Below are 25,149 nucleotides of genomic sequence, written 5' to 3' on the forward strand. Positions count from 1 at the left end.
AAAACAACTGCAAACACACACAGACACACAGACACACACACACACACATCCCCACAAAAATTTAAAGCTGCTGCTAAGTATAAACTGGAAGAAAAATAATCATTCAAGTGATTAAGACAAAAAAGTGATGTTATTTAAGAGATTATAATTCTGGGTGAGATAAATCTATTGTAGATTTAAAAATATTTACATGGAACAATCAGAAGAATCAATTCTGGAAAACAAGTTTCATGTTAACATATTTTTCAAAGAAATCATAATTTCCTAGAGTAATAATATACTTTATTCACTTTTTCAGGTTTCTAAGGTATGACCAAAATGAAACACTTAAAAAATTTCATCAAATATTTTATACAGCTATTAATTTAGGCAGAAGTAATTTATCCCAACAATGCTGTCGATTCCTAAAACTGTCATTTCTAAAATCCCTATTTGAATGAAAATACTCATTTGCATGTTAAAATATCACTCTTGCTATTTTATAAAGTTTTATAAGAGTTTATTTGAGCCAAACCAATGACATATGCAAGGGAGCAAGATCTCAAATGCTCTGGAGAATAACTTTTGCAGCTTCTTTCATGCATTTGAAATTAAGGAGGGGACATAAGGATGACTGGAAAGGCAAAGCAGAGATTGGATTGCAGAGTAGCTAACAATACCCACTTCCAGAGACATTACTTCTGGAGTTTCAAAGGTGTGTTAACGTAGATACACAAGAACAATAGACAGGGCTGACTAAAAACCTATTGATATAGGCTGGGGGCATGACTACTCACCATGACCTGCCCAGTCTGGAATTTATGATCAGTTTACTTTTTTGTAAGACTAAGGTACCTCTCACACTATTCAAAGATCATTTTATTTATAAGCTTTAGTTTCTGGAATGGGAGTCTAGCAAGTAATTTTAAAATTTAATCTTATCTAATATTTATTTTATTAATTTAGATACAAATATACTTAAAAGTATATATAATTACATAGTCTTTAATTTTAAAATAGCAATGGAAAAATTAGTATCAACTGGGAAATCTTTAAGAAGTTTCGTATTTCACCAGAGCAATATACATAACTATAACTTTAAGCTTTAAAATGGACTATTTTTACTATTTTTGTTGGCTCAACAAACCCATACGAATTTAGTGTTAAATAAGAGTGAATTTATACAAATACTAAAAAGACATAGAAGTTCTTTGGCCAAACCCTTCTTTCGCTACCAACTCGAAATATAGTTAACACCCCATCAGTGTTAGCTTATTAACAGTAACTTTGTACCTGGTGGTGCTGCTGCCATTACAGTGAGAGCTGCCATTGACTTGGTGCCTATATAATGACTTTTTACAAGGAAGCGGGCCAATTCCAAGACTGTGTCAAATGGCTGGCTTAACACTTTCTGGGCCCACTCACATACAAGACGACATGCAGAAGAGATAACTTCCTCATCAATATTTTGAAGCTGCCCAGAAGGTTCAGCTCCTTCCAACTAAAAAGAAGAAGGAAAAGTTAATTTTAAACGAAAGTTCAGAGAAAGTAAACTAAAGCGCATTCAGGATATGTATTCTTTTAAAAATATATTGATACTTTTTAAAATTAAAATTATTGAAGTGACATTAATAAAATCAAATAAGTTTCAAGTGTACAATTCAAACGTATATATTGCACATTGTGTGTTCACTACCCAAAGTTAGATTTCCTTCTGTCAGGTCAAAGTATCATGAAGTAACCTGATATCAGGCATAAAAGAGCCTTGCAAATAAAAGGCCTATGCCTATACCCATCAGTACAAAGCCATCGGCAGCACTGTGAACATACCATTTAATGGCTGTTCAACAATATATGAATACTGAGGCCTTCTGAATGTTTCTAAAAACCTTTTTGGATATTAATGAACTATGTCACTAGACATATTTTCTCTTCTGAAAACATTTATGACATACATATTAATCTAAACTTTTTCTCTCAACTAAAATTATATATATATGTATATATATATATAAAATAGATATATTTACAAAACAGTAAGTTTAGACTTACCTTTGTTCCCCCTAATTTCAGAAATCATGTTGACGTAAGTCACATACACTAACATTTTCCAGCCACTGTTGAATTTTCTGTCTCATTTATTTTTCATAAAAGGTATCTGAGGTTTATCCCAATGAGACTATGCTGTATGCATGTCAATGCTGATATTAACGTACACTTTTAACTTATTAAAAAGACAAGACAGAATTCTTACCCCGTCTCCAGTTTTGTGAAAGTCAAGGTTGGGCAGTGTTGGCATATGAACAAAAGCTTTTTTTCTTAGTCCACTGTAGCAATATGTAATAAACAGTTAAGGTCTAAAGTTTTCTAAATTAAATGAACTGCTTATATAATTAGCACTTGAAAAGTAACCGCATACGAAATAAAAAATAAAATCAGCATGAAACAATATCTACTTTCTGAGTTCATCAGTAAGAGAAACCTTAGTATTATCAACTCAGGACTTTTACTCTTTTGAAACTGGAACAGACTTTGTAGAATATTACTGTCTTAAATGAAACGAAATGATTCTCATCTGTTATAAATTTAATGAATAAATGTTTCTAATAAGCTATGCCAGTCACCAGTAACAAACAGGTCAGAAGGAAAGGAATATTCAGATGGAAACCTGGCACACAGAAGGGAAACTTTAGCCCAGGGCAGTGGGACAAAAACAACTCTTAAGAGTGTCACAAGGGCTTTAACCTTTTCGTTTCTCTTTTTCCACTGAAACGCACAGGATTATCACCTGTAACATGCCAAAAACACATCAAGACATTTTGTTTGTACTCAGGAAACAAGAACAGGCCATGTAACAAGTAGTTAAAGAACACCTGGAAGCATTTTTAGACAAGCAGTCTTCCACCTTCCCCCATCTCTCCTCTCCTCCATGGCAGAGAATTTTTATGTTGTGAAAAAGGCCAGAAGCTAAGCACAGAGAAATGAAGTATTTCTAATATGATACAGAGATCCTCTATTTTACAATCTTCTTCCGAGAACTTTAATAAATTCTTAACTTTCATTTCCTTACTTCTGTTTGTTCCTAAGAATTTCTCCATCACAAGAGGAACCTTTTCTATGGCCTGGCTTTAAATTTAATGCTGGCTTTAAACAGCTGGCTGAAAAACACTTTAACGAGAACACTAATCTTCCAGAACAAGTTCCACAAGAAAAATTTTTTTTGAATGTTGTATATTTTGCTAAAGAGATCTCTATTTTTCTAAATAAGAGGAAAGAAAGAAAATAAGCTAACATTTTTCTCCACTTTCATTGATAATTTACAGTTGCTGCACTGTGGGGCTTGCCTCAGCAATCCTATTGCTAAAGAAAAGGAGATCGGACCATTAAGAACACGTTACAGTGACAGAATAAGATGAAATCTATCATAGTTCTATCACCATTAGTTATTTCTCTTGCAGTTTGATAAGTAGCTGGGAAAATAACATTTACAGTTATTCTACTAAGCAGTTTTGAGTTCTTTATATTTATTGATTTAAATTTATTTCTAAATATAGTTACTGCTTGAACTACAACTGCATGCTCTGTGATAAGTGAGAACTTAAAGAGATTATAAAAACCATTCTGGTAAAGGATATTTCGATTTGCCTCTCGTGCCCAGACGACGTGCCTTCATATTTGGAAATACATTTTTCATGATCTTTCCAAAGTCAGCAGCACTGAGTGGATGGTAACCAAGATTGTCACAGTAGCTCCTGAAAAAGAAGGAGAGACCAACTTAGAGAGCAACAAACCTCAGAATTATATAGCATAGTGCTATTTCAATACAATTTGATCCCTTTGACAAAGTGAAAAACAAATCATCAAGCCATTCACAATTTTCACTGACATATGACTATTCGCAGGTTCGGTTACCTTGTTTCATCCTCAGGGTATACAGTAGAGCTGCTTTCAATAGCATTCAAGAAACTCACAATAAGAGATAATGGTGGTACAAAGTTTTCCAACTACAATCCAACCAAGCACTCCGAAATAAGTATATCCAGATCAAGCAGGGGAGCTACAAGTTTCCACATATATATCAAGCTCACATACTGAGATAATTTCCAATGTGAACATTACATACATCAGATATTAAGAGACAAAACTACTACACAGTTTAATAAAATAGAAACATGATATATTAGAACTAAAAGAGACCTCAGAAATGATCTGTACAAACACTTTCATTTTACCTGGAAGGGGAAAAAACTAAGGTACAGAGAAAGGTCCCAAAGGTCCAGTGTTTCCCCTTTGTCCCTACCACCCTTATTGTCAGGAAAAAAGTACATTGTATGGCAGTGACTTCAAGTAGGACCAGAGAAATGAACCAAGTCTTAACTACTACTGGCATTCTGTTTTTCTCTAGAAGTGCCAGAGGTAAAATGCCAATCTCTGCTCTAACCAGTTCAGAAGCAGGTCAAGGCCACAACTTGTTCTGGCTACTGACACCATCCTCATAATTGGTGGACTTTGGGAAAACCACTACTTAAGAAATACCAAAGAGGAAGTCGGAGGAATTCCAAAGGACTTCAATCAAATCTCCCTACTTTACCCTCATTTCAGCACCAACGAGAGCAGCTTCTTGATCCAATCATGCGGTGGAGAGCCAAAGGGAGAGATTGAGGATGAAGAAAGGAAGGCCTGGTGGGCAGGGTGTAATGGTAACTGGATGTTGAGTTCCTGCAGACTGCAGGAATATTCTGGCGACATTCCTGAAGTGACCCGAACACAAGAAGTTGAACTGGGGGAAGACTCAGGAGAAGGTAGGAACCCCCGCAAGTCTTAATAGAGAAAAGGGGTAGGTCTAGAGACGATGGTATTGTTCTTGATAGTGCTCTCCCTATTCCCACACCAATCCTGCATACTTCTAGTGGAAGCGGAGGGTGAGTGTGTGCGGAGATGCCTAGCAAACACATTCCCAACAGTGCTGAAGGGTAGGGAGAAGGGAAAGGAGCTAACACCTATTGAGAATCTTTTCTACAGTAGTATTAGATTAGATAGGTCATATTTAAATTGAGACTACAAGCAATATTCCAAGAGGTTCAGCATCAGGTTTAGGTTACAAAGTAAACGGGTGACTACTTTTGGGTGCTGATAATTCAAATAAATTGTATTAAGTCATAACCATTTTGGTAGCAACATAAATCAGTCGCCCTTATGGCTTAAACAAGAACAGAAAATAAATGTGAGAGAAGCTCCTTTGCACTTCAGGGACTAGACGTTATGTTTCTGGAATATAATTTTTCTTACCCTTGAAGTCCCAAATTAAATGTTATGGTTTCTGACAGGCTGTCATCTGACCCCCCTATCCAAAGTGCCCTCATCTGCACATCCTCACCATATCCCCTATCAGTGTACTCTGTTTCTTTTCTCCTCATGACTTATAATTTTATATGTAACAGCCAATTTACCTGTTGTCTCCTCAGTCAGAGCACTGGCTCAACTCTAGCTGGTTCACCATCTTATTCTCAGCACCAGGAATAAGATTTAAGAGTCACATTAAGCCTTAATATGATATTAAGTATGTTATATTTAAAATGATAAGAACCTAAAGAAACAGAAAAAGACACACACACACACAAAGGCAACCCCCTTTCCCCCCCTCCGACCCACAATCAAAACCAAGACTGCCCACTGGCTCCTATGACAACACTGGCAGATGGGCCCCCAAAATTGATACCAAATAAAGAAAAGCAGGGCAATGAGTTTAAAGAGAGATAGAACATTCATTCTGGTCTTCCTCTGCTATTTAGATTTTGATGTTTTTTCATTCTATAAGTTTATCAAAATTTTTACTTTGGTAGAAGTGGTAGGTAAAAGGTTGGCAAAGTTAAGTATCAAGATGATTGATTTGCTTGTCATATAGAACTAATCCTGAGTGTAATTCAGGTTGTGACCATCTGATTTCATCTAGATTTTGATTCTTAATTATTCCACTAAAAGAGAAAAATTCATGTTTTGGAAGAATATATATATATATTTTTGACAATGACCTTATCATTAAAATACTCTTTAGTAGATAAATATAAAAGGTATCTTGTAAATAAACAAACAGCTCAGATTATTCTTCCTGAATAAAACAGAAGGTAATGTTAAGAATAAAACTGCTTATGACTCTAAATTCTGTATTTGATGTCTTACATGTCAAAGAGAAGATAAAGAGAGCCTCAATTTAAAAGCAACACTCATACTGGAACAGATCTTCGATTTCTTTAATTTTGTGAAATCTTAGAACTGGAAATGAGTTCAGCAATTGTATAACTGAACTTCCTGCCAGATGTGGAAATGGCCAGACTCCTAAATGATGTTACCTCAATGAGAACACTTCCTCTGATGGGGAGGGCTCTATATTTTGAGGTAGCCTATCCAATTTTCAGTAGTTCCAATTTTTAAAGAAAAAGAATTTCATTATTAGAGTCCCTTCCCCATTGGAAAGATGTAGGTACTCAATGATTCTGTTTTTAACCTAATTAAATATTCATAGGCTATTTGTAATTTTAAAGCCAGAGCTTTACAACAAACCATAGGTCATTACAGGCTGTGTGAAGATCTTGGTTAGTTTACATATTGTTTTCTTGCTTTATAACTAACTGCAGGTTGATCAAGCAAGATATGGTGTCAATTAACACCTAACAGCATCAGATTATATTTATATAAAACTCAAAAAAGGAGAAGAAACAGAGAATGTTCTGTTCACAGGATAATAAACACTCTAATACCATTCTTAAAATGAGATCATTTGTTTTTCTTCTCACTTTTTCTAAAGTTGCTTTTAAAACTTTGAAACTAAGCCTCACATTCAATATGACCATCAATGCCACTCAAAATCCTTGTTGGCAAGTCAATCTTAAATGTTTAGTCATAGCATTTAGAAATTAATTATATAAATTAAAGATATGCATTATTTAAAGTTACAAAAATATGAACAAAAATCATAAAAGACAAGTGGCAAAATGGAGTCCAAGGACACCTATACAAATCTGGACGTTTTCTGAATGTTTTGTATGCATTACATTATTTAATCCTCATATTTTTTTCCCCTGCAGAGTTATTTTTATGCTCGTTTTTATACTCCCTTTGAGACACTAAGTTTTGAACCATTACTCAAAAGTTCTTATTTACTTATAGGTAATAAAAAATGGTCTCAACGTTGTTTTTTTTTGAAACATGCGAACATATTTCACTATAAAGTATACTCCCATTATTTATAGTGTCTATTCAATAAATGCCAGTTGATGAGGACTGTGATAAGCAGTCCCTAAAATGCACTTAAGCTGTCTCATAATAATGGCACATTACTACGTAAAGTGATACAAAGAATGATCTACACTACCACGTAGAAAATCAAGGAAAACGTCATTACATGTGTATAAAATGCTATAAACTTTACCTACATTAAAGAACATGCTTTTAATTTGTGTAGGAAAAAATTGCATTCTTGGCCGTGGAATCCAACAATTCATGACATACTATACTTCTGTTTTAATGTATGATTTCAAGATCCAGACTGCTTATTTTTTAAAACCTTTGAACCCTTTCACCAGTATCTCCCAACTCCCAAACCCCCATCTCTGGCAATCACCAATGTGTTTTCTGTGTCTATGAGTTTTTTTTTTTTTTTTTAAGATTCCATATATGTGAGATCATACAGTATTCGTCTTTGTTTGACTTACTTCACCTAGCATAATGTCCTCGAGGTCCATCTATGTTGTCACAAATAGGATTTCATTCTTTATTATGGCTGAATAATATTCTGTTGTACATATACACACCACAATTTCTTTATATTCATCCACTGATGGACACTTACACTGGTACCAGTCCATAGCCTCTTAGGAACAGGGCTGCACATGAGGAGGTGAGCAGTGGGTGAGTGAGTGAAGCTTTATCTGTATTTGTAGCTGCTCCCCAGGGCTAGCATCACTACTTCAGCTCTACCTCAGATCATGAGGCATTAGATTTTTATAGGAGCACCAGTTCCTGGTGCTAAAAAGATTGGAGACCACTGCTCTAGTCAATTCCACTGACTTGTCTGTTTTTATGATAACACTGTATTATTTAAATTACTACTATTCTGTAATAGAGTTTGAGATCAGAGAATGTGATGCCTCCAGCTTTCTAATTCTAAAGATTGCTTCAACTACAAGGGGTCTTTTTGTGGTTCCAGACAAATTTTAGGATTCTTTGTTCTATACTGTTCTATTTGTTTCTTGAGGTAGGCATTTATAAACTTCCCTCTTGGCACTGCTTTTGCTGCATTCCATAAATTTTGGTATGTTATTTTCCATTTTCATTTGTCTCAAGGTAAATTTTGATTTCCCTACTGATTTCTTCTTTGATCCATAGTAGCATGTTGTTTAATCTCACATACTTGTGACTTTTCCAGTTTTCCTCATATAATTCACTTCCAGTTTCATACCGCTGTGGTCAGAAAAGATATCTAATTTCAATCCTCTTAAATTTATTAAGACTTGCTTTGTGGCCTAACATGACCAATCCTGAAAAATGTTCCTATGCAACTGAGAAGAATGTACATTCTGTTGCTTTTTATGTAATGTTCTGTATATATGTGAATTTCATCTGGTCTAACGTTGTTTAAGGTCGATGTCTCCTCATTGATTTTTTTGTCTGGATGATCTATCCATTGATTTAAGTGGGGGTATTGCAGTGCCTTACTGTTATTGTATTGCTGTCTACATCTTCCTTTAGGTCTGTTAGTATTTGCTTTATCTATTTAGAAGCTCCTATGTTGTGTACCAATATTTACAAACGTTATATCCTCTTGTTGGACTGACCCCTTTATACTTATGTAATGCCCTCCTTGGTCTCTCATTGCAGTCTTTGTTCTAAAGCTGATTTTGTCTGATATAAGTATAGCTACCCTAACTTTCTTTTGATTTCCTGTTGCATATCTTTTTCTATCCCTTTACTTTCCGTCTATGTGTGTCCTTATATTTAAAGTGAGACTCTTTTAGCTAGCATATAATTGGTTTTATTTTTTTTTTATCCTTTTAACTACTCTACGTTGTAGATTGCAGAACTTAGTCTATTTACATTTGAAGTAATTATTGATAGGTATGTATTTATTGCCATTTTAATTGTTTTCTGCAGTTCTTCCCTGTTTCTTCTCTTGCTCTCTTGCTCTGTGGTTTGATGACTTTCTTTTGTGGTATGTTTATGTTGCTTTCTCTTTATCCTTTGTGTATTTACTACAGGTTTTTCTTTGTGGTTACATAAGGCTTACATATATATATATATATATATATATAACGACCTGTAGCTATAATAATCTATTTTAAGCTAATAAAAACAAATTTGACTACATTGTAAAGTTCTATTTTTATGCCGCATTTCACATCTTGCATATCCCTTGATTATTGTAGTCGTAGTTATTTTTCCTACTTTTTTGTCTTTTTAACTTCGCACTAGCTTCACAAGTGATTAATCCACTACCATTATTATATATTTGCCTTTCCAGTGAGATTTATTTTTTCCAGATGTTTTCTTCTTACTAGTTAGCACCCTCTAATTTCAGCTTGAAGGAGTCCCGTTATCATTTCTTGTAAAGTTGATTTAGTAATGATGAACTCCTTGAGCTTTTGCTTGTCTGAAAATCTCTTTATCTTACCTTAATTCTGAATGATAATTCTGCCAAGTAGAGTATTCTTGGAGATTTTCTTTTGTCCAGCACTTTGAATATATCATGCCACTCTCTCTGGCCTGCAAAGTTTCTGCTGACTAATCTGCTGATAGTCTTATGGAGATTTCGTTGTATGTACCAAGTCCTTTTTCTCTTGTGGCTTTTCAGATTTCCTTTTAACTTTTGACATTTTAACGTGTTTTGATGTGAGTCATTACGGGTTCTCATTTGGAACTTCCTCGATCAGGATGTCTGTGTTTTTCCTCAGGTTAGGGGAGTTTTCAGCCGTTACACTTTGTCAAAGAAATAATCTTCCCCTTTCTCTCTGTTTCTCCTTCTGGGAGCCCTATAATGTGAATGTGAGTCTGTGTGATGTGTCCCATAAGTATCTTGAGCTATCTTCACTTTTTCTTCAATCTTTTTTTTTTTTCTATTTTCTACTCGATTGGGTTGAGTTCCATTGCCTTATCTTCGAGTTTGTTGATCCTTTCCTCCACTTCATCTAATCCAATGTTGAATCCCTCTAGGGTATTTTTTTCAGTTCAGTTATTGCATTCTTCAGCACTGTGACTTATATTTGGTACTTTCTTTTACTTTCTATTTCTTTATTGACATTCTCACTGTGTCCATCTATTCTTTTCTGGCATTCAATGAACATCTTTATGACTATTACTTGGGTTCTTTATCAAGTAAATTAGTTATCTCTGTTTCATAAAAGTTTTTTTCTGAGGTTTTATCTTGTATTTTCATTTTGAACATATTCCTGTCTTTTCGTTTTGTTCTACTCTCTGTATTTCTATGCAGTATGTGAAACAACCACCTTTTCCAGTCTTGAAGGAGTGGCCTTGTATAGGAGACAAACCTTGTCTTTCAACCCTGCCCTAGCTCTTGGTTGTCTCTCGAACCATTAGGTTTGTTCATGCAGTTTATTATATTTTTAATAGTTTCTAATATGTGCCAAGACCTGTCGATGTCCCAAAGGGGAGGATCTCAGCACCTAGACTCAGACTAACTGGGAGTCTGACTCTCAGTCAACAGCCTTAAATTAGTATATAAATAATACAGTCCTGTGGGACTGAAAGTATGAGCCCCACTAGCCACCAGGGCCACGTGTCCTGGAGGTATCCCCTGGGTGGCAGTTAACAAAACTGAAGAATCCTGATGAGTGTATGAGCTCTTTTCTGAGAGATACCAGCAAGCTGGAGCAAGGCAGAGGGAGAGCACCAAGACAGCATCCACAGCCTTCATTCCCTAAGAGCAGCTCTGTAGGCCACTCGATGTATGCCAATTTTGAAGCCTGCCCCTTAGGGCCAAGTTCCAGGACAAGCAAAGAGGCTTCCTTCACAGAAAGACTGAGGATGGTAGCCTGCCAAAAATTGTCCGATTGCCACTGTCCTGTGGAACCCAGGAATGCAAGCACCACTGCCCAACAGAGCCAGACAATTAAGGGGATGTTCCTGGGCCACAGCTGTAAAAAATCAGGGTACAAGACACATGTAAGGCTCCCCTCTGGGAGACTCTAGTGTTCTGGAGCAAGGTAGAGGGAGAGGTTGAAGATAGCATCTACCCTCCAAGGTCCCTGGAAAGGGTTTCTAGATGTGGGTTTAATTAGAAGCTCGTCCCTCAGGCTGTAGCCATGATAATTAGCTAATAGATCTCCTTCACAGAAAGATCAAACTCCTGGGTCTGCTGTCTATTGCTGTGCTCTGGGGGGTGGTAACTGTTTTAAGAATACTTTGTCAGTAACAGCTGGAGCGGGGGGTGGGAAGGGAGGAAGGGGAGGCAGCGGCACCAAAGTCAGCCTCTGGTAGTAGCTACAAAAATCAGGGCACCAGACACAAATATAAGCTCCTTTCTGGGTGACTTCTGTTAAAGTCCTATGGGATTGGAATGCAAACTTCCCTGGCCTCCAGAGCTTAAAAAAAATCAGGACACCAGACATGTGTAAAAGCTCCCTTCTGGGAGATACTGGTGTTTTGATGCACAACAAAGACAGAGACTGAATATGGCACCTGCTAGTCTCCATCCCTGGAGAGTGTTCCAACAGGGTGCTAGATACGCATGTTAAACTAGACACCTGCCCCTTGCGCTGACACTTATTAATATAAAGGGACAATCAGCTGCCTCTGAGCTGACTCAGGGCGGATGAACCCGACCATATCGGCCTTTTAAGAGCCATTTCTCAGATCAACTACAGTCCCATGTGTCTCAGGACGAAAGCCTGTTGTGTTTCAAAATTAGGTATTTTAGAGGCTTGTCTCTCAGATGCAGGTCTTAAAAGTTGGGGTTCCAATGTGCAGTTTGAACCCTTTGTTTTTCACAGAGAAGCTCCAAGTTTTGAGTTCCCTCCCAACTGCGAGTCACCACAATATGGGTGGGGTTTATGGCAGGAGCCAACCCCATCTCTCCTATCCATTTTGAAGCAGTTTTCTTCTTGTTTCCATGATGTACAGTTGTCACTCAGCCGGCCTTTAGGTTTTTTAGAGAGGAAATTGTTCCATTTGTAGCTGCAGATTCTGCCCAAGGGAGGAGATGAGTTCAGGACCTTCCTACACCACCATCTTGAACCTAAGTATTTTTATTATACACATTTTATAGAGGAGGAACTTGCACAGAGAGGTGAATCTCTGGAAATATTTTGGTTATCCAGCCTAACCCACTCATTTTATAGATGAGAAACTTTTATTGCTTAGTGATTATAAGCAAATTAAATGCTTGAAAAGCAACCAAAATTATATCACTAATTTTTTTCCTAGTATTTATAAATAGAATAACTTATTACAAATCATTAATTTTTACCGAAAGCCCTTTTCTTACTAGGATCTACACTATTACTTCGGTGGGTTTTAACATTCATGTATTATGAATGACAGTGAAAGATAAGGGAATTTAAGGAGGTCACAAAGAGATAGTAGAAGTACGTTCCCTTTAAAGTATTAATAAACAACACACTTGCTAGGTTATCTGGAAGACAAATGAGGTAAAAGTAATATGGTCAAATATCTAATTAGCTTGAGCCTTTGAAAGTGGAACAGTTGTTGAAATCCTCCAATATTTTTAAGGTGCTATTAGATCCTGAGACACTGGAGAGAAAACTCTTTAAAAGTACCTGACCCTGATCATAAACAGATATGATTTTTCTTATTGTTCCATGTACTGGGCAGGACAATGATACACAGTTGATTCTGAGGCATGGCTAAAGTCCACTGGGCTTTGGCATCTGGCAAGAACACTCGAAAAACAATGCAGAAGTGCACGGTGTAATATACATGATAGTTTAGTGTTCCCGAGGACAGAACACCTGGAAAAGCACTGCATAAATGTGTTGGTTACTTATAGTGTCTTCTAGTATAGGTCCTAGAGAGAAATTTAGAGTTGTTAGTAGTACTATTAACCTAAGCTCAGAATAAGATCGAATATCAAAATTCAGGTGATTAAATCTTATTTTTGCGGTAACTACATAATGAACAATATATCTGAATGATTACTTTGTTTTAAGTCAATGAAATTAATTTAAAGAGTAAAATTATCATATATATAATAAAGAAATAATCATGTATGACCTTATTAACCAGGTTTTTCCTTCCATCTTGCCTTTCATTTTTCATGGGATTATTAACTAAAATTCAGTCATGGTGAATTATCACTGACATATCGAGGATCTTACCTGGAAGTTCATAAATTACTAATAAAAGAACACACACTTTAAGGGTAGTTATTTGAAGAACTAATACATACAGCTATAATATAAACAGTATAACATTCTTCTACAAACTATGTCAGCAGAAAATGATGAGTGGTATATATTTACCTGCCTTTAATGATTATATACGAGAAAAAAAGACAAAGACTTAAACAAATTCTTCATAAAACAGGATATCCAATTGGCAAAAACAAAAAACAAACAAACAGACAGAAAGAAACATTCTAGTGATCAAGGAAATGCAAATCAAAACCCAAACGGAAAAAAATCCTCATGTCCATACAGAGTAGAGTAGACAAAGAAACTGTGGTATATAGTTATAAATAGTAAACTGAACAGCAGTTTAAATGAATGAAACAAAACTGCACAAAACAAAATGCATAGCTCTTACAAACATAATGTTAAGTAAAAAAGAACCCAGACACCAAATTATTGTATAATTTTTTTCATATAATATTCAAAAATAAGCAAAGCTAATTTATAGTGTCAGAAGCTGGATAGTATTCACTCTGGGAAGGGGCGTGGTGGAGGTGGTGGAAAGGGTGGTGACGAGGAGGACACAAAGGGCCCTCGGGGGTGATGGGATGCTTAGTCTCTTGAGCTGGATGCTAGTAACACTGAGTGTACTCAACTTTGTGAAAATTTAACAGGTTTTAACTTACAACTTGTGTACTTCTCTGTGTGCATACTATACCTCAATAAAAATTACATAAAGCACTGTGAAAAATTCGAGGACAGATAAATAAGGTGCCATGCAACCACAGAGAAGGGAGGAGTAATTTTAACTTAGATAATTAAGGGTATGATGACATATGGAGAAAGTGGATTTAAATTGGCTTTAGAAAACAAGTAGATTTAATCATATGGCGTTAGGGTGAGATGGGGTGAGGCATATCTATTTCCTGTGGAGGAAAGAGTGTGAATAAAAACTGAGAAGAGTAGCATATGCAATTCAAAATAGCAAAGGTATAGAATGAACCGTGGACAAAAGAAGGGAGAAGTAAGTTTTTTATAAAATAAGGTTTATACCAAGCAACGCCAATATGTTGGACTATGGAACCATGAGTTTGAATAATAATTGTTGCAATATGTTGAAGGCTTATTATGTTCTAGGCACTGTGATAAACATATTACATATATAGTTTTATGCCTTAATAAAAACAGTATGATATTTTTACATTTTACATTAAAGGTTAAGGATCTGCCTATGGCAACAAACTCCAGCACATGTCTAAATTAGGACTCAGACTTAGGTATTACTAGTTCAAAAGTCCAAACTTTCTCTACTGTATATCTCTGCCTCCTTCTGTAAAATAAAAGTCTTTGGACTTTACTCTGCAGTAATGGAAAATATAAAATATAATTTGGAAGGAGTCTTTTTCATAGTTTATGCTTCTTATAAACTTTAAAAAAAATCTTTGTAGAGGTTTTCATCTTTCAGGCTGAACAGTTTTTACTTCTCATGAGTAAAATGACCACTCCATTTGCTAGATCATTTCAGTTAATTTGTCAATGAAATATAGTAGTTAGAACTGCACATAACATTTCTGGTCCTTTAACGTTTATGGATTTCAATTTTACAGTTCTGGTGACATTAATGAAAACTGTATAGTAAGGGCCACCCTAACTTACTTCTCCATAAAACAATATAAAAACTGGCAAAGATGGTTAACATCAACTTCAGAACTCTGGAAGTTAACCCAAGGCTTGCAGAAAATGGTGAGCATTTATCCAAGAAATACGACTATTTTTAAATAAGAAATGCTTTGTTTCATTTTAACTTGCTCTCACTCTCTAGCAGTAGCACTGAAAAATAACAGCCCATATTACCAGTTCAGACTGGTAGCGATCACATAAACATAACACAGTTGAAGCACTCTCAAAGCCTCATCCCAAATAATTGTCATTATTTGTCTTGTGTCGTAGATTTTATGGAAGACTCCACCTACAGTCTATCTGACCTTCCATGTAGCTTGTGCACTGAGAAATAGTTTCTCCTTTGCAGGGTACAGCGGGGAAGTTGTTAAAAAGAATTATAGGCAAATGTCTTAACTGCGTGGTTGCCTGAGACAGTATATATAACAGTTGAAGCAAACAACAGACTAACCAAAAAGCTTAAAAGAAAAAGCTGGGTAATACGATGTCCACAGAAGTTTTGAAAAACTGACATATTCCTAGGAATCGAGAAGGTCATGCACATGCAAAGAGCTGTGTACTTTTTGAGAATTGAGAAGGCCCTAAACTCTCACTTCTGGCTAAATGTGAGGCTCTATATAAAAGCCGGAAGTGAAGGTTAATGAAGGGTTTTCAACTGCTTGGCTGAGGGTTTATGGTGTACCCCAACACACACACACATATAGAGACCGTTAGCATATTAATGGGTTCAAGATGTTTAAGGAAATCTCTGTCCAAGCAATAGCTGAACCAATAAGCCAATCAAGTAGAGAGTCCAATGGCTAGAGAATCATTCGGGCTTAGATGACACGATGCTAAACAATAACTCAATTCACATGAACAATTAAAGAGCACCGGTAAATATAGCTACACAGGCAAATGTAAAATACAATCTAAATGTATGTTTGACTTGTAATTCTTTTATTCTATCTGATCTAAAAGACAGTTGCATAAAGCACCAAATATAAATCTGTCAAGTTGATGGGTACACAATGCATAAAAATGAATGGGGGTGAGGGTGAGAACAGATATAGATGTAAATATAAAAATTAAGATGTTAACAGAAGAAAATAAATTTTAAAATATACATAGTAAAATAAATTAAAATAGTTCAATAGAAAAGACCTATTTGAAGCAAAAGAAGTCAGTAATGGGGGAACTGAGGAATAAAAACAGACATAAGACAAATAGCAAATGTAAATCCTCTCTTATCAGTAATTACATTAAATGTAAATGGATTATATTACCCATTAAAAGGCAGGGATAGGCAGAGTAGATATAGAACAAAATATGATCAAAGTATATGTCCTCTACATACCACATATATATTTTTAGATTTAAAGACACAAATAGGTTGAAAATAAAAGATACAGCATACCAAAAGCAACCAAAAGAGAACTGAAATGTCATGCTAATAACATAGAAAAAGACTCTAAGATCAAAATTGTTACTGGAGACAAAGAAAAACACTATTTCATGATAAAAAGGTCAATCCATTAAGAAGAAAAAACAATTATAACCTATTATGCACCTAACAACAGAGATCTAAAATACATTTTAAAAAATTGGACAGAATTTAAGAAAAGAGAAATAGATAATTTGATAATAATAACTGGGGATTTCAATACTACACTTTCGAAAATGGAGAGAACTAAGTAAAAGATAAATAAGGAAACACAAGACATAAAACGACAGTGTAAATCCACTAGATAACGGGTATCTACAGAACACTCTACCACCTAGCAACAGAAGAATAATACATTCTTGTCAAGTGCGCATGGAATATTCTCCAGGACAGATCATATGTTAGGCCATAAAACAACTCTCAATACATTTAAAGGGAAGGAAATTATACAAAGCATTTTCGCCAACCATAAAGAAATAAATGGAATTAGAAATCAAGAAACTGAAGGAAATGAGAAATTCACAAATACATGGAAATTATGAGTCAAAGAAGAAATTGTAAGAGAAATTAGAAAATACTTTGAGATGAATACAAATGAAAGCATAACATATCAAAACTTATGGAATGTAGTGAAAACAGTGCCTAGAGGAAAATTTATAGCTGTATATGACATTATAAAAAGGTCTCAAATGAATAACTTAATCTTCCCTGGAAAGAAACCAGAAAAATAAGAAACCAAACCCAAAGCAGGCAGAAGGAAGGGAACAATAAGTCAAGGAAATAGGGAATAGAAAAAAATGAACAAATCCAAAAAATCGATTCTTTGAAAAGATCAATAAAACTGGTAAAACTTTAGCTAAACTGACCAAGTTTTTTGTTTCAGGACTCAACTAAAATCAGGAATGAAAATGTGACATTATTACAAACCATCCAGAAATGAGACTATAAGAGAATCCTATGAAAAATGTAAGCCAATAAGTTGGATAACCTAAAGAGATTGAATTAGTCATTTAAAAAGTACTCACAAAGAAAAGCTCATGCCTAGATGGCTTCACTGGTGATTTCTACCAGTTAAAGATTAATACCAATCCTTTATAAACATTCATAAAAATAGAAGAAAGAATATTTCCAAACTCATTCTGTAAAGCCAACAATACCCTGATTCCAAAACCAGACAGACATCACAAGAAAGAAAAATAAAGACCAATATTCCTTAAGAATGTCTGTAAAAATCCTTAACAAAACTAGTAAACCAAGTCTATCAACATAAAAGATAATACATCATGACCAAATATGATCTATCTCAGGAATACAAAATGGGTTCAACATATTAAATCAATCAATAATGTAATACTAATGCATATTAATTGCATAAGAAAAAAAATCTGGTATGATGATCTCAATAGATGCAGAAATGGCACTTGACAAACTTCACCAACCAACAATCTGGTAATAGAATGCAAGTTTCTAAACCTGATAGAGGTGATCTACGGAAACCTACAGCTAATTATTATACTTAATGGTGAAACACTGAAAGCTTCCTCCTTCAAATTGGACAACAGACAAAGACGTCTGCTGTCACCATTTCTATTCAACATTGTACTGCAGAGTTCAGCCAGGACAATTAGGCAAGAAAATGGCATAAAAGCCAGAGTAGAAAGGAAAAGGTAAAACTATCTCTACTTTCAGATGACATATTATATATAGACAATCCTAAGAAATGCACTAAAAAACTATTATTGGAGCTAATACACTCGTTCAGCAAGGTTGCAGGATAAAGATCAATATATGGTCATGTGCAACTTAGATTACATCTTCGTTTTTTTCCTCTAAAAGTGATTTTGATTTTAATGACTATTAAAGGGGCTGACTTTCACACAAGTACATCTAAACATTGGTGCAATGAATTACACAATGGTCCACATACAATAGGAATAATTTAAAATAAAGGCATTATTCATATTAATAACCTTTTTTCATTGAATATTTAGAACGGAATCAGTTTAAGATTGGCCATTTTAGGTTTTTTATTCAGGAAACCTTAAGGCACTCTGAATAGTAAGAGGACTAGTCTAAAAGGTCTTTAGAAAAAGACAAAATTTCTTTAAAAATCTTTACAGACAAGAAATATTATTTTGGATCTAACTGAAATCTCTCTTGTGATTTAAAACTCTGCTCTTTAAAAAAAAAAAAAAGTATATAGCTATACTCCGTTTTGCTTTCTTTAGACAATATAATTAAAAACTTTTAACCAGCTATTTCCTTATACTTTGATCTACTTCTTGCCTGTCTGTAGTCTATTTTTCTTATCTCTCAATTTATTTAAATCCACATGGCAAATTATGGTTTTAGGAAATGTATAATCGAATAAAAGGCTAGAGCTCTTACATACTACAATTCTGTGGAACATAAACATACTTTCTTCTTAGCATATGTCATGCTGCTAACATGTTACTGTGCTGTGTCTCTTATAACATTCATAGTATTTCTATGCATGTATGCTAATTAATTGTATGTAAACACACTCATACTTTGAGCAGCTTATTTACTCACACTACGTGTTACTCACACAACTTTATTTATAACTACTTGCCTAACCTTTTCTACCCACTCAGTTTGATATTACTCATATTTAACAAGTTTGCCTTCTCACCTATTCTGAAACACTCATGGAATCTGTTTTCTAGCCTTACATTCACCCCTAACTAGTTCTGAGACACTGAAAGAGTCACCCGACTTCCCTGTACTTTAATGTTTTTATCTACACAACGGAGATGGGAGTGTACTAAAAGACTTACAAAATTTTTCACAATACTGAAATTTTATTATCAGTGTCAGAGATCAGACTCCATTCCAATTACTGTGAATTTTAAATTAGTGACCACTGTGGGGAAACAACAGTAAATAAAACATGTTTTGTTTTTAACTAAAATAGACTCAGACACAACAGTACTACAGTATGTAAAGTACTATACTGACTGTAAGGACAGGCATAGTTATTAGCATAGTTCTTTCAAATTTCATGAACAGAATATTTCTTTCCTACTCATATTACTATTAAGAATTTCCCTTACCTACTACCTTTGAAAACTTTAATCTATATCACTTTTGTTTATCTCTGTTGCTCTCTAATGAACTGGAAATTAATCGCTCAAAACTGGAGCTCCCATTCACTTCAAAATGATGTTGTTTTGGTTGTCTTTCGTTTAAGACAACCCTTTAATTTTTCTTAGTGAAAAAAATTATAAAGATTTATGGAAACCTAAGAAAACAATTTAATAGAAAAAATAAAAAATACTATAGAAAAACACAACCGTGCCTCGGCCAAAGCAGGACACTTTAGGGAACATAAGGACTGCTTGAATGAGCGAGAGTCACACTCCACAAACATAGGATGCCATCTCTAATAGTGATGGCAAAGGGTTGTGCAGTGGAAGGACATCACATCAAAAATATGTAACCAACCATCTTATTAATTCATTATGGAAATGTCACATATTAAAATTTGCCTTTTGGGAAACTAGCAAGACATCTTTGGACAACTAGTTCCTCAAAGGCCTTTAAGAAGTCTAAGTAAAATACATGTTTTAGTTTCCCACAGGCACTGATTTATTTATTGTCTTCCACAGTCCTAACCCTAAACAAATCCTTCCTGTTATCCTTCAGAACTCTGCAGGAATCCTTTGATTTAGCAGTCCTATGCCCTTGTCCCTCTACTGTTAGATAACTCTCTTGTCATCTGAAAGAAATCTAGAGAAATCTTTTTATTCAGTAATCCTGTCCTTTGTTACATATGTTACCAGAGAAACTTAGCGATGGAAGGAACCTTGAAGATTTCTCAATTAAATTCCTATATACCACCATGATATTCATCAATGATAAAACAATCATTGTACCCAAGTATAGTACTTAAGTTCTTTAATACATCAGCATGTCTGACATATACACATAAGACTTACTTGTACTCATCATAGACTTCCTGTTTGGGCAGTGAAGTCTCAGGATGTTCCTCTAGGGTATTCCGAATCCAGAAAAAGGCATGCCTTTGCTGTGCCCGACTAGATGACATGGCATTCTGATCACTAATCATGAAAAAAAAAAACATGTTTTAGCTGAACTAGACAGCAATTAATTGACAATTTTTGAGACACGCCTAAAATGTTCCAGTAAATAACTGTGTGTAAACACACTGTGAATGACCAAACTAAATTCAGGACATATAGAAGATGCCTAGTTATCTATATACAAATTGTCCACCTGTGGTTGCGAGCCATGTTCTACAGCTAGTGACCAACTGAAGTTATTGTTCTGTTCCATTCCTCTATAAGTGATGGCACACTGACAACATAAGCTATTTATTTTGGCCCAAATTACCTCTGATTGGATATTTAGTCACTTACCTGCCTGTTCATTCGGGCAAACTTAATCAAATAATCAATCATTTATTTAAAAGTTATGGGAAAAAACTTTTTCTATTTTCTTAGCATTCTCAAGTAACTACCTTGCAATCTTACTAAAGCACTTTGTGCTCCAGAATGGAATTCATACCGGAGAGATCTTAAAAGGACAAATCTCCCCTACTGCCCTTCCAGTAACTGAATCCCCTCCTCAGGCCAACGCCTCCATTAAATATTATGTTTGTATTACATAGCAGTGCCATTTATTCCATGAAATGGACACACAAGATAGTGTTAGGAAATTCTATCGATTCTGGCATTCACCTCAGCTATAACTTAACAATAATTCAGTTTAACTATAACAGTAATTTATTTAATTCCAAAAAAAAGACAGTGAGCAAGTTTCTAGGATAAAAAATGATTTAAATAATTATAAAATTTGATGAGAGGGAAAAAAAGTAAATGCAACAGTATTTTTATTCCATTTCTTTTTACACACCTTTTTATAGTAATAAAATGTTAAGTACAACTTATATAAATAAAATTAATCTTGAGAAACACCTAAAAGGGTAAAGAAACGTTAAGAATAGAATATGTGAACCAATTTCTCTATTTCCTGTTATTAAATATTTTTAACAAAAATATAGCAATACCAATTGCTTAAAACAGCTTACATTTATCATAAATTCATGTTACATAAAGGCAATTCACTTTTTAAAAATTTTTTTATAGTCTGTGATCTGCTCACCTGACAGTACCTAAAATACTCTCGCACTTACTTTACTGCTTACAATACTTATCTGTTTACTCTTTGGTTTTCAAAATCCCCTATATACTGATCTCTTTATAAAACATAACCCAAATTCCATTTCACGGCATTTACCCAAGTGCACAAACTGTAGGTAAACACTTAAGCAAATATGATCAAAGACTAAAAGGATCTATTCTTTGCCATTGTGTTCTGATGATTTTTGGAAGTGTAAAATAGTAACCACAACACATACACACACACCTTATGAGTTTCCTACAAACAGTGTAATTAAGGCAAAGACAAGAAAGAACATACCTTTTCTCTCCATTGCTGAGACCAGAAGGCAGCTGAAGGTAGAGGTAGAGTTTCTCTAGGTCTGTAAACTTCTCAACTTCTTGCTGATTACAAAAAGAATGAAAAAGAAAGAGCCTTTTTAAAACACTTGTTTCTCCTTCAACACAATTTACTAACACTTCCCTAAAAATATTTGACTGTCTAAATTTAAAACAGATGAAATGAACACTTGCCAAAGAAAACAAAATCTAGGCTTTTTTTCTCATCACTAAAAGAATAATAGTTAAGCTGTTTGATAAATCTATTATATATGAAAAGTTAGTAAGAGATAATGGTACTTTCTTATTAATTCTTATATTCTAGGTATAAATAAACCAAAGATCAATGCTTAGATAAAAATTTATTACTTTTAATCACATCTGAAGAAGGAGGATTGTACAGCATTACCAGAAAAGTACCAGACTCTTATCAAGAGACTATTATTAGTTGGCCTTAGCCAAATCATTTAACTGACATTGAGGCTTTAGTGCTCTGGTGAATTTTCCTTTCAACTATAAAATGGATGAGATGACTTCTGGGATCTTTTCTAATTCTCAAAAACCTAGAATACATGACTGATGATGCTGTCACCTGTAGATGGATCTGAGGTTTAAAATACTGAATTATGACCACCAACCCTTTTTGCTTTTTGCAGATGTAATTATTCTTTGACTTGCAACAGTAACTACCTACTTAGACTCAATTACTATTGTTCTGCAACTTTGTTATTTTATCTATAAATGTACCCTTAAAAACAATTTCTGCTACATAGAAGATTGTATAGCTTTCTTTCCAAACTTAGTTTACCAAAGAATAGCTTTAAATGTGCCACGAATCCTATTACAAAAAAAAAAAAATCATAGTAAAATTATGGTAGCCTAATCAATTGCATTGCAATTGAAAATGTGGACAATAAAGGTGAATTCATTTACCCATTTATTTATTTACTCATTTTTATTTTCTGCCATGTTCCAAAAATTATTTTACAATAACTGATCTCAGACTGTATTGTGACCTATACAAAGACTAGAAATACACAGATGAACAACACAATAGTCGTCCTTGCCCCTAAGGGACTTAGGATAGTTCTCAAATTACTAAAATGTCTAACCAGCTGACATCTTTGTCTCTAATCTTTCCCCATTTTACTGTGTCTTAAACACAGTCCTAAATTATTTTGTTGATTATTATTATTACCTGCTTAACCCTAACAATGCCTATCATGTAACAGGTTATGTCACCAAAAAACACCACAAAAACATCATCATGGGCAAAGTCTGAGAAAATGTAATACAAAACATCACCTTTTGGATAAAGAAAATATATGTATATTTTATATTATATGTTTATATAATTTTATATTACACACACGATGGAATATTATTCAGCCATAAAGAATGAAATCCTGCCATTGCTACAGTATCTATAGAACTTGAGGACATTATGCCAAATGAAGTCAGACAGAAAAAAAAACATGTATTATCCAATTATATGTGAAATCGAAATAACAATAACAACAACAAAAAATAAAGAATAGAAATAGTCCCACTGCCCCATGAGCTCATGCATTTAGAGAACAGATTGCTGGTAGCCTGAGGTGGGCAAAATGGATGATGGGGCTCAAAAGGTACAAATTTCCAGTCATATAATGCATAAGCCACGGGGATGTAATGTACAACATGGCGACTATAATTAATAACACTGTACTGCATATTTGAAAGTATCTAGGAGAGTAGATCTTGAAAGTTCTCATCACACACACGCAAAAATTTTGTAGCTGTGTAGTGACAGATGTTAACTGGACTTACTGTGGTGATCATTTTGCAATTTACATGAATATTAAATCATTATGCTGTACACCTGAAATTAATATAATTTTATGCCAACTATACCTCAATTAAAAAAAGCCAAAAGAGGGGGGAATCATTTTTGAGGACTAAGAATAAAAAAATTTTATACTGTTATAGAACCCTTGGATTCTAAAGGTTTCAAATTTTATATATACTAAATAGAGAAGAAATTCCAGTAGGGATTCAGAAGATAATCTAAATTAGAATAAAGTGCCAAAGAGATGATTTAAAGACAAATGCCAGAAAAATATTTTTGAAAAAGATCGAACTCAGTGTCCTGTTTTGTTTGTTTTTGCCTTTTGAACAATAAAAACTTACTATTGTGAATTATAATTTCATTTGTTATATGGGACTCAACACACAGAGGGAAAAAATGTGGAGTTCACAGAAACTGATATCAAAACTCTATGAAGCACATGTGAACAAAATGACAAGCGTGTGGTGATGGCATGCTAGCCCGGCAAGGCTGAGTTCACCATGAAGATTTTCGTTTGGTTTTGGATATATCATGTTATTTACAGATAATTACTGGCTTCTCAAACAATGATCAGTGATGCAGAAGAAGACTCTAACCTTGATTGATTACAGTATGTTAAGCATTAGATTATTTGTTATTCTTTAAAGATTTAAATGTGAAGAATAAGTTTTCTGTTTCATATTAAGATTCACTGGTTGTCAAAAAGAAATATGCTGGCTGGATTTATAAAATAAAAGACAAAGTTGTTTTATTTTTAGAGCACTGGAAAAAAGGCTAATTGTATAAACTCTTAAAAATTATAATTTTTAAATTCAGACACAAAAAGGCATGAGGTACTGATACTACTACAACACACATGAACCCTAAAACATTATACCAAGTGAAAAGTCAGACACAAAAAGCCAAAGATTGTCTAAGTCCATGTCTATGAAATATCTAGAAGAGGCAAATCCATAGAGAGAAAAGAAAGATTAGTGGTTGCCAGGGACTTAGGGGAAGGGAGTATGAACACTAACTGCTTAATGGTCTCCTTCATGGCTGATGAAAATGTTCTGGATCTCAACAGAGGTAGTGGTTACACGACACTGTGAATACACTAAAAATCTAGGGTAAATTTTACGCTACTTCTATCTTACAATAAAAATTATAACTTTTAATACAGCTGAGCATGTTTGGCAGACATATCTGACCTGAGATTTCAAATAACAAACATCCACATCCATATTTACCAGGCATAAAAGTCTTCATTTTCTTGAGTTGAAGACGTTAAATTCTCAAAGTTATTGAAAATGGTTTCAAGTTTAGGGGAACCTCAAATATTATCTAGTTTGTTGAATTAATTAAGGTGATAATTTCCTACTATTGTGGTTGAAGATCTTGCCTGAAGGCTTATGAGAACGT

At 34.4% G+C, this 25,149-nt stretch overlaps 1 protein-coding gene across 4 annotated transcripts in view; it reads right to left on the bottom strand.

Annotated features, from left to right (window-relative positions):
• The window catches only part of RFX7 (regulatory factor X7), a 99,791-nt gene that overhangs the window by 7,562 nt on the left and 67,080 nt on the right, over positions 1 to 25,149 (bottom strand). For all 4 annotated transcript variants that reach the window (XM_036218292.1, XM_016158404.2, XM_036218293.1 and 1 more), the window contains 5 exons: positions 21,904 to 21,986; positions 20,400 to 20,522; positions 3,615 to 3,731; positions 2,234 to 2,318; positions 1,273 to 1,480 (listed from right to left, as the gene is read on the bottom strand). In XM_036218292.1, coding sequence (XP_036074185.1) covers positions 1,273 to 1,480; positions 2,234 to 2,318; positions 3,615 to 3,731; positions 20,400 to 20,522; positions 21,904 to 21,986 — 616 coding nt within the window. The remainder of the gene's footprint in view (positions 1 to 1,272; positions 1,481 to 2,233; positions 2,319 to 3,614; positions 3,732 to 20,399; positions 20,523 to 21,903; positions 21,987 to 25,149) is intronic.

The sequence above is a fragment of the Rousettus aegyptiacus genome, unplaced genomic scaffold, assembly GCF_014176215.1.
Source record: "Rousettus aegyptiacus isolate mRouAeg1 unplaced genomic scaffold, mRouAeg1.p scaffold_m13_p_3, whole genome shotgun sequence".
Taxonomy (NCBI): domain Eukaryota; kingdom Metazoa; phylum Chordata; class Mammalia; order Chiroptera; family Pteropodidae; genus Rousettus; species Rousettus aegyptiacus.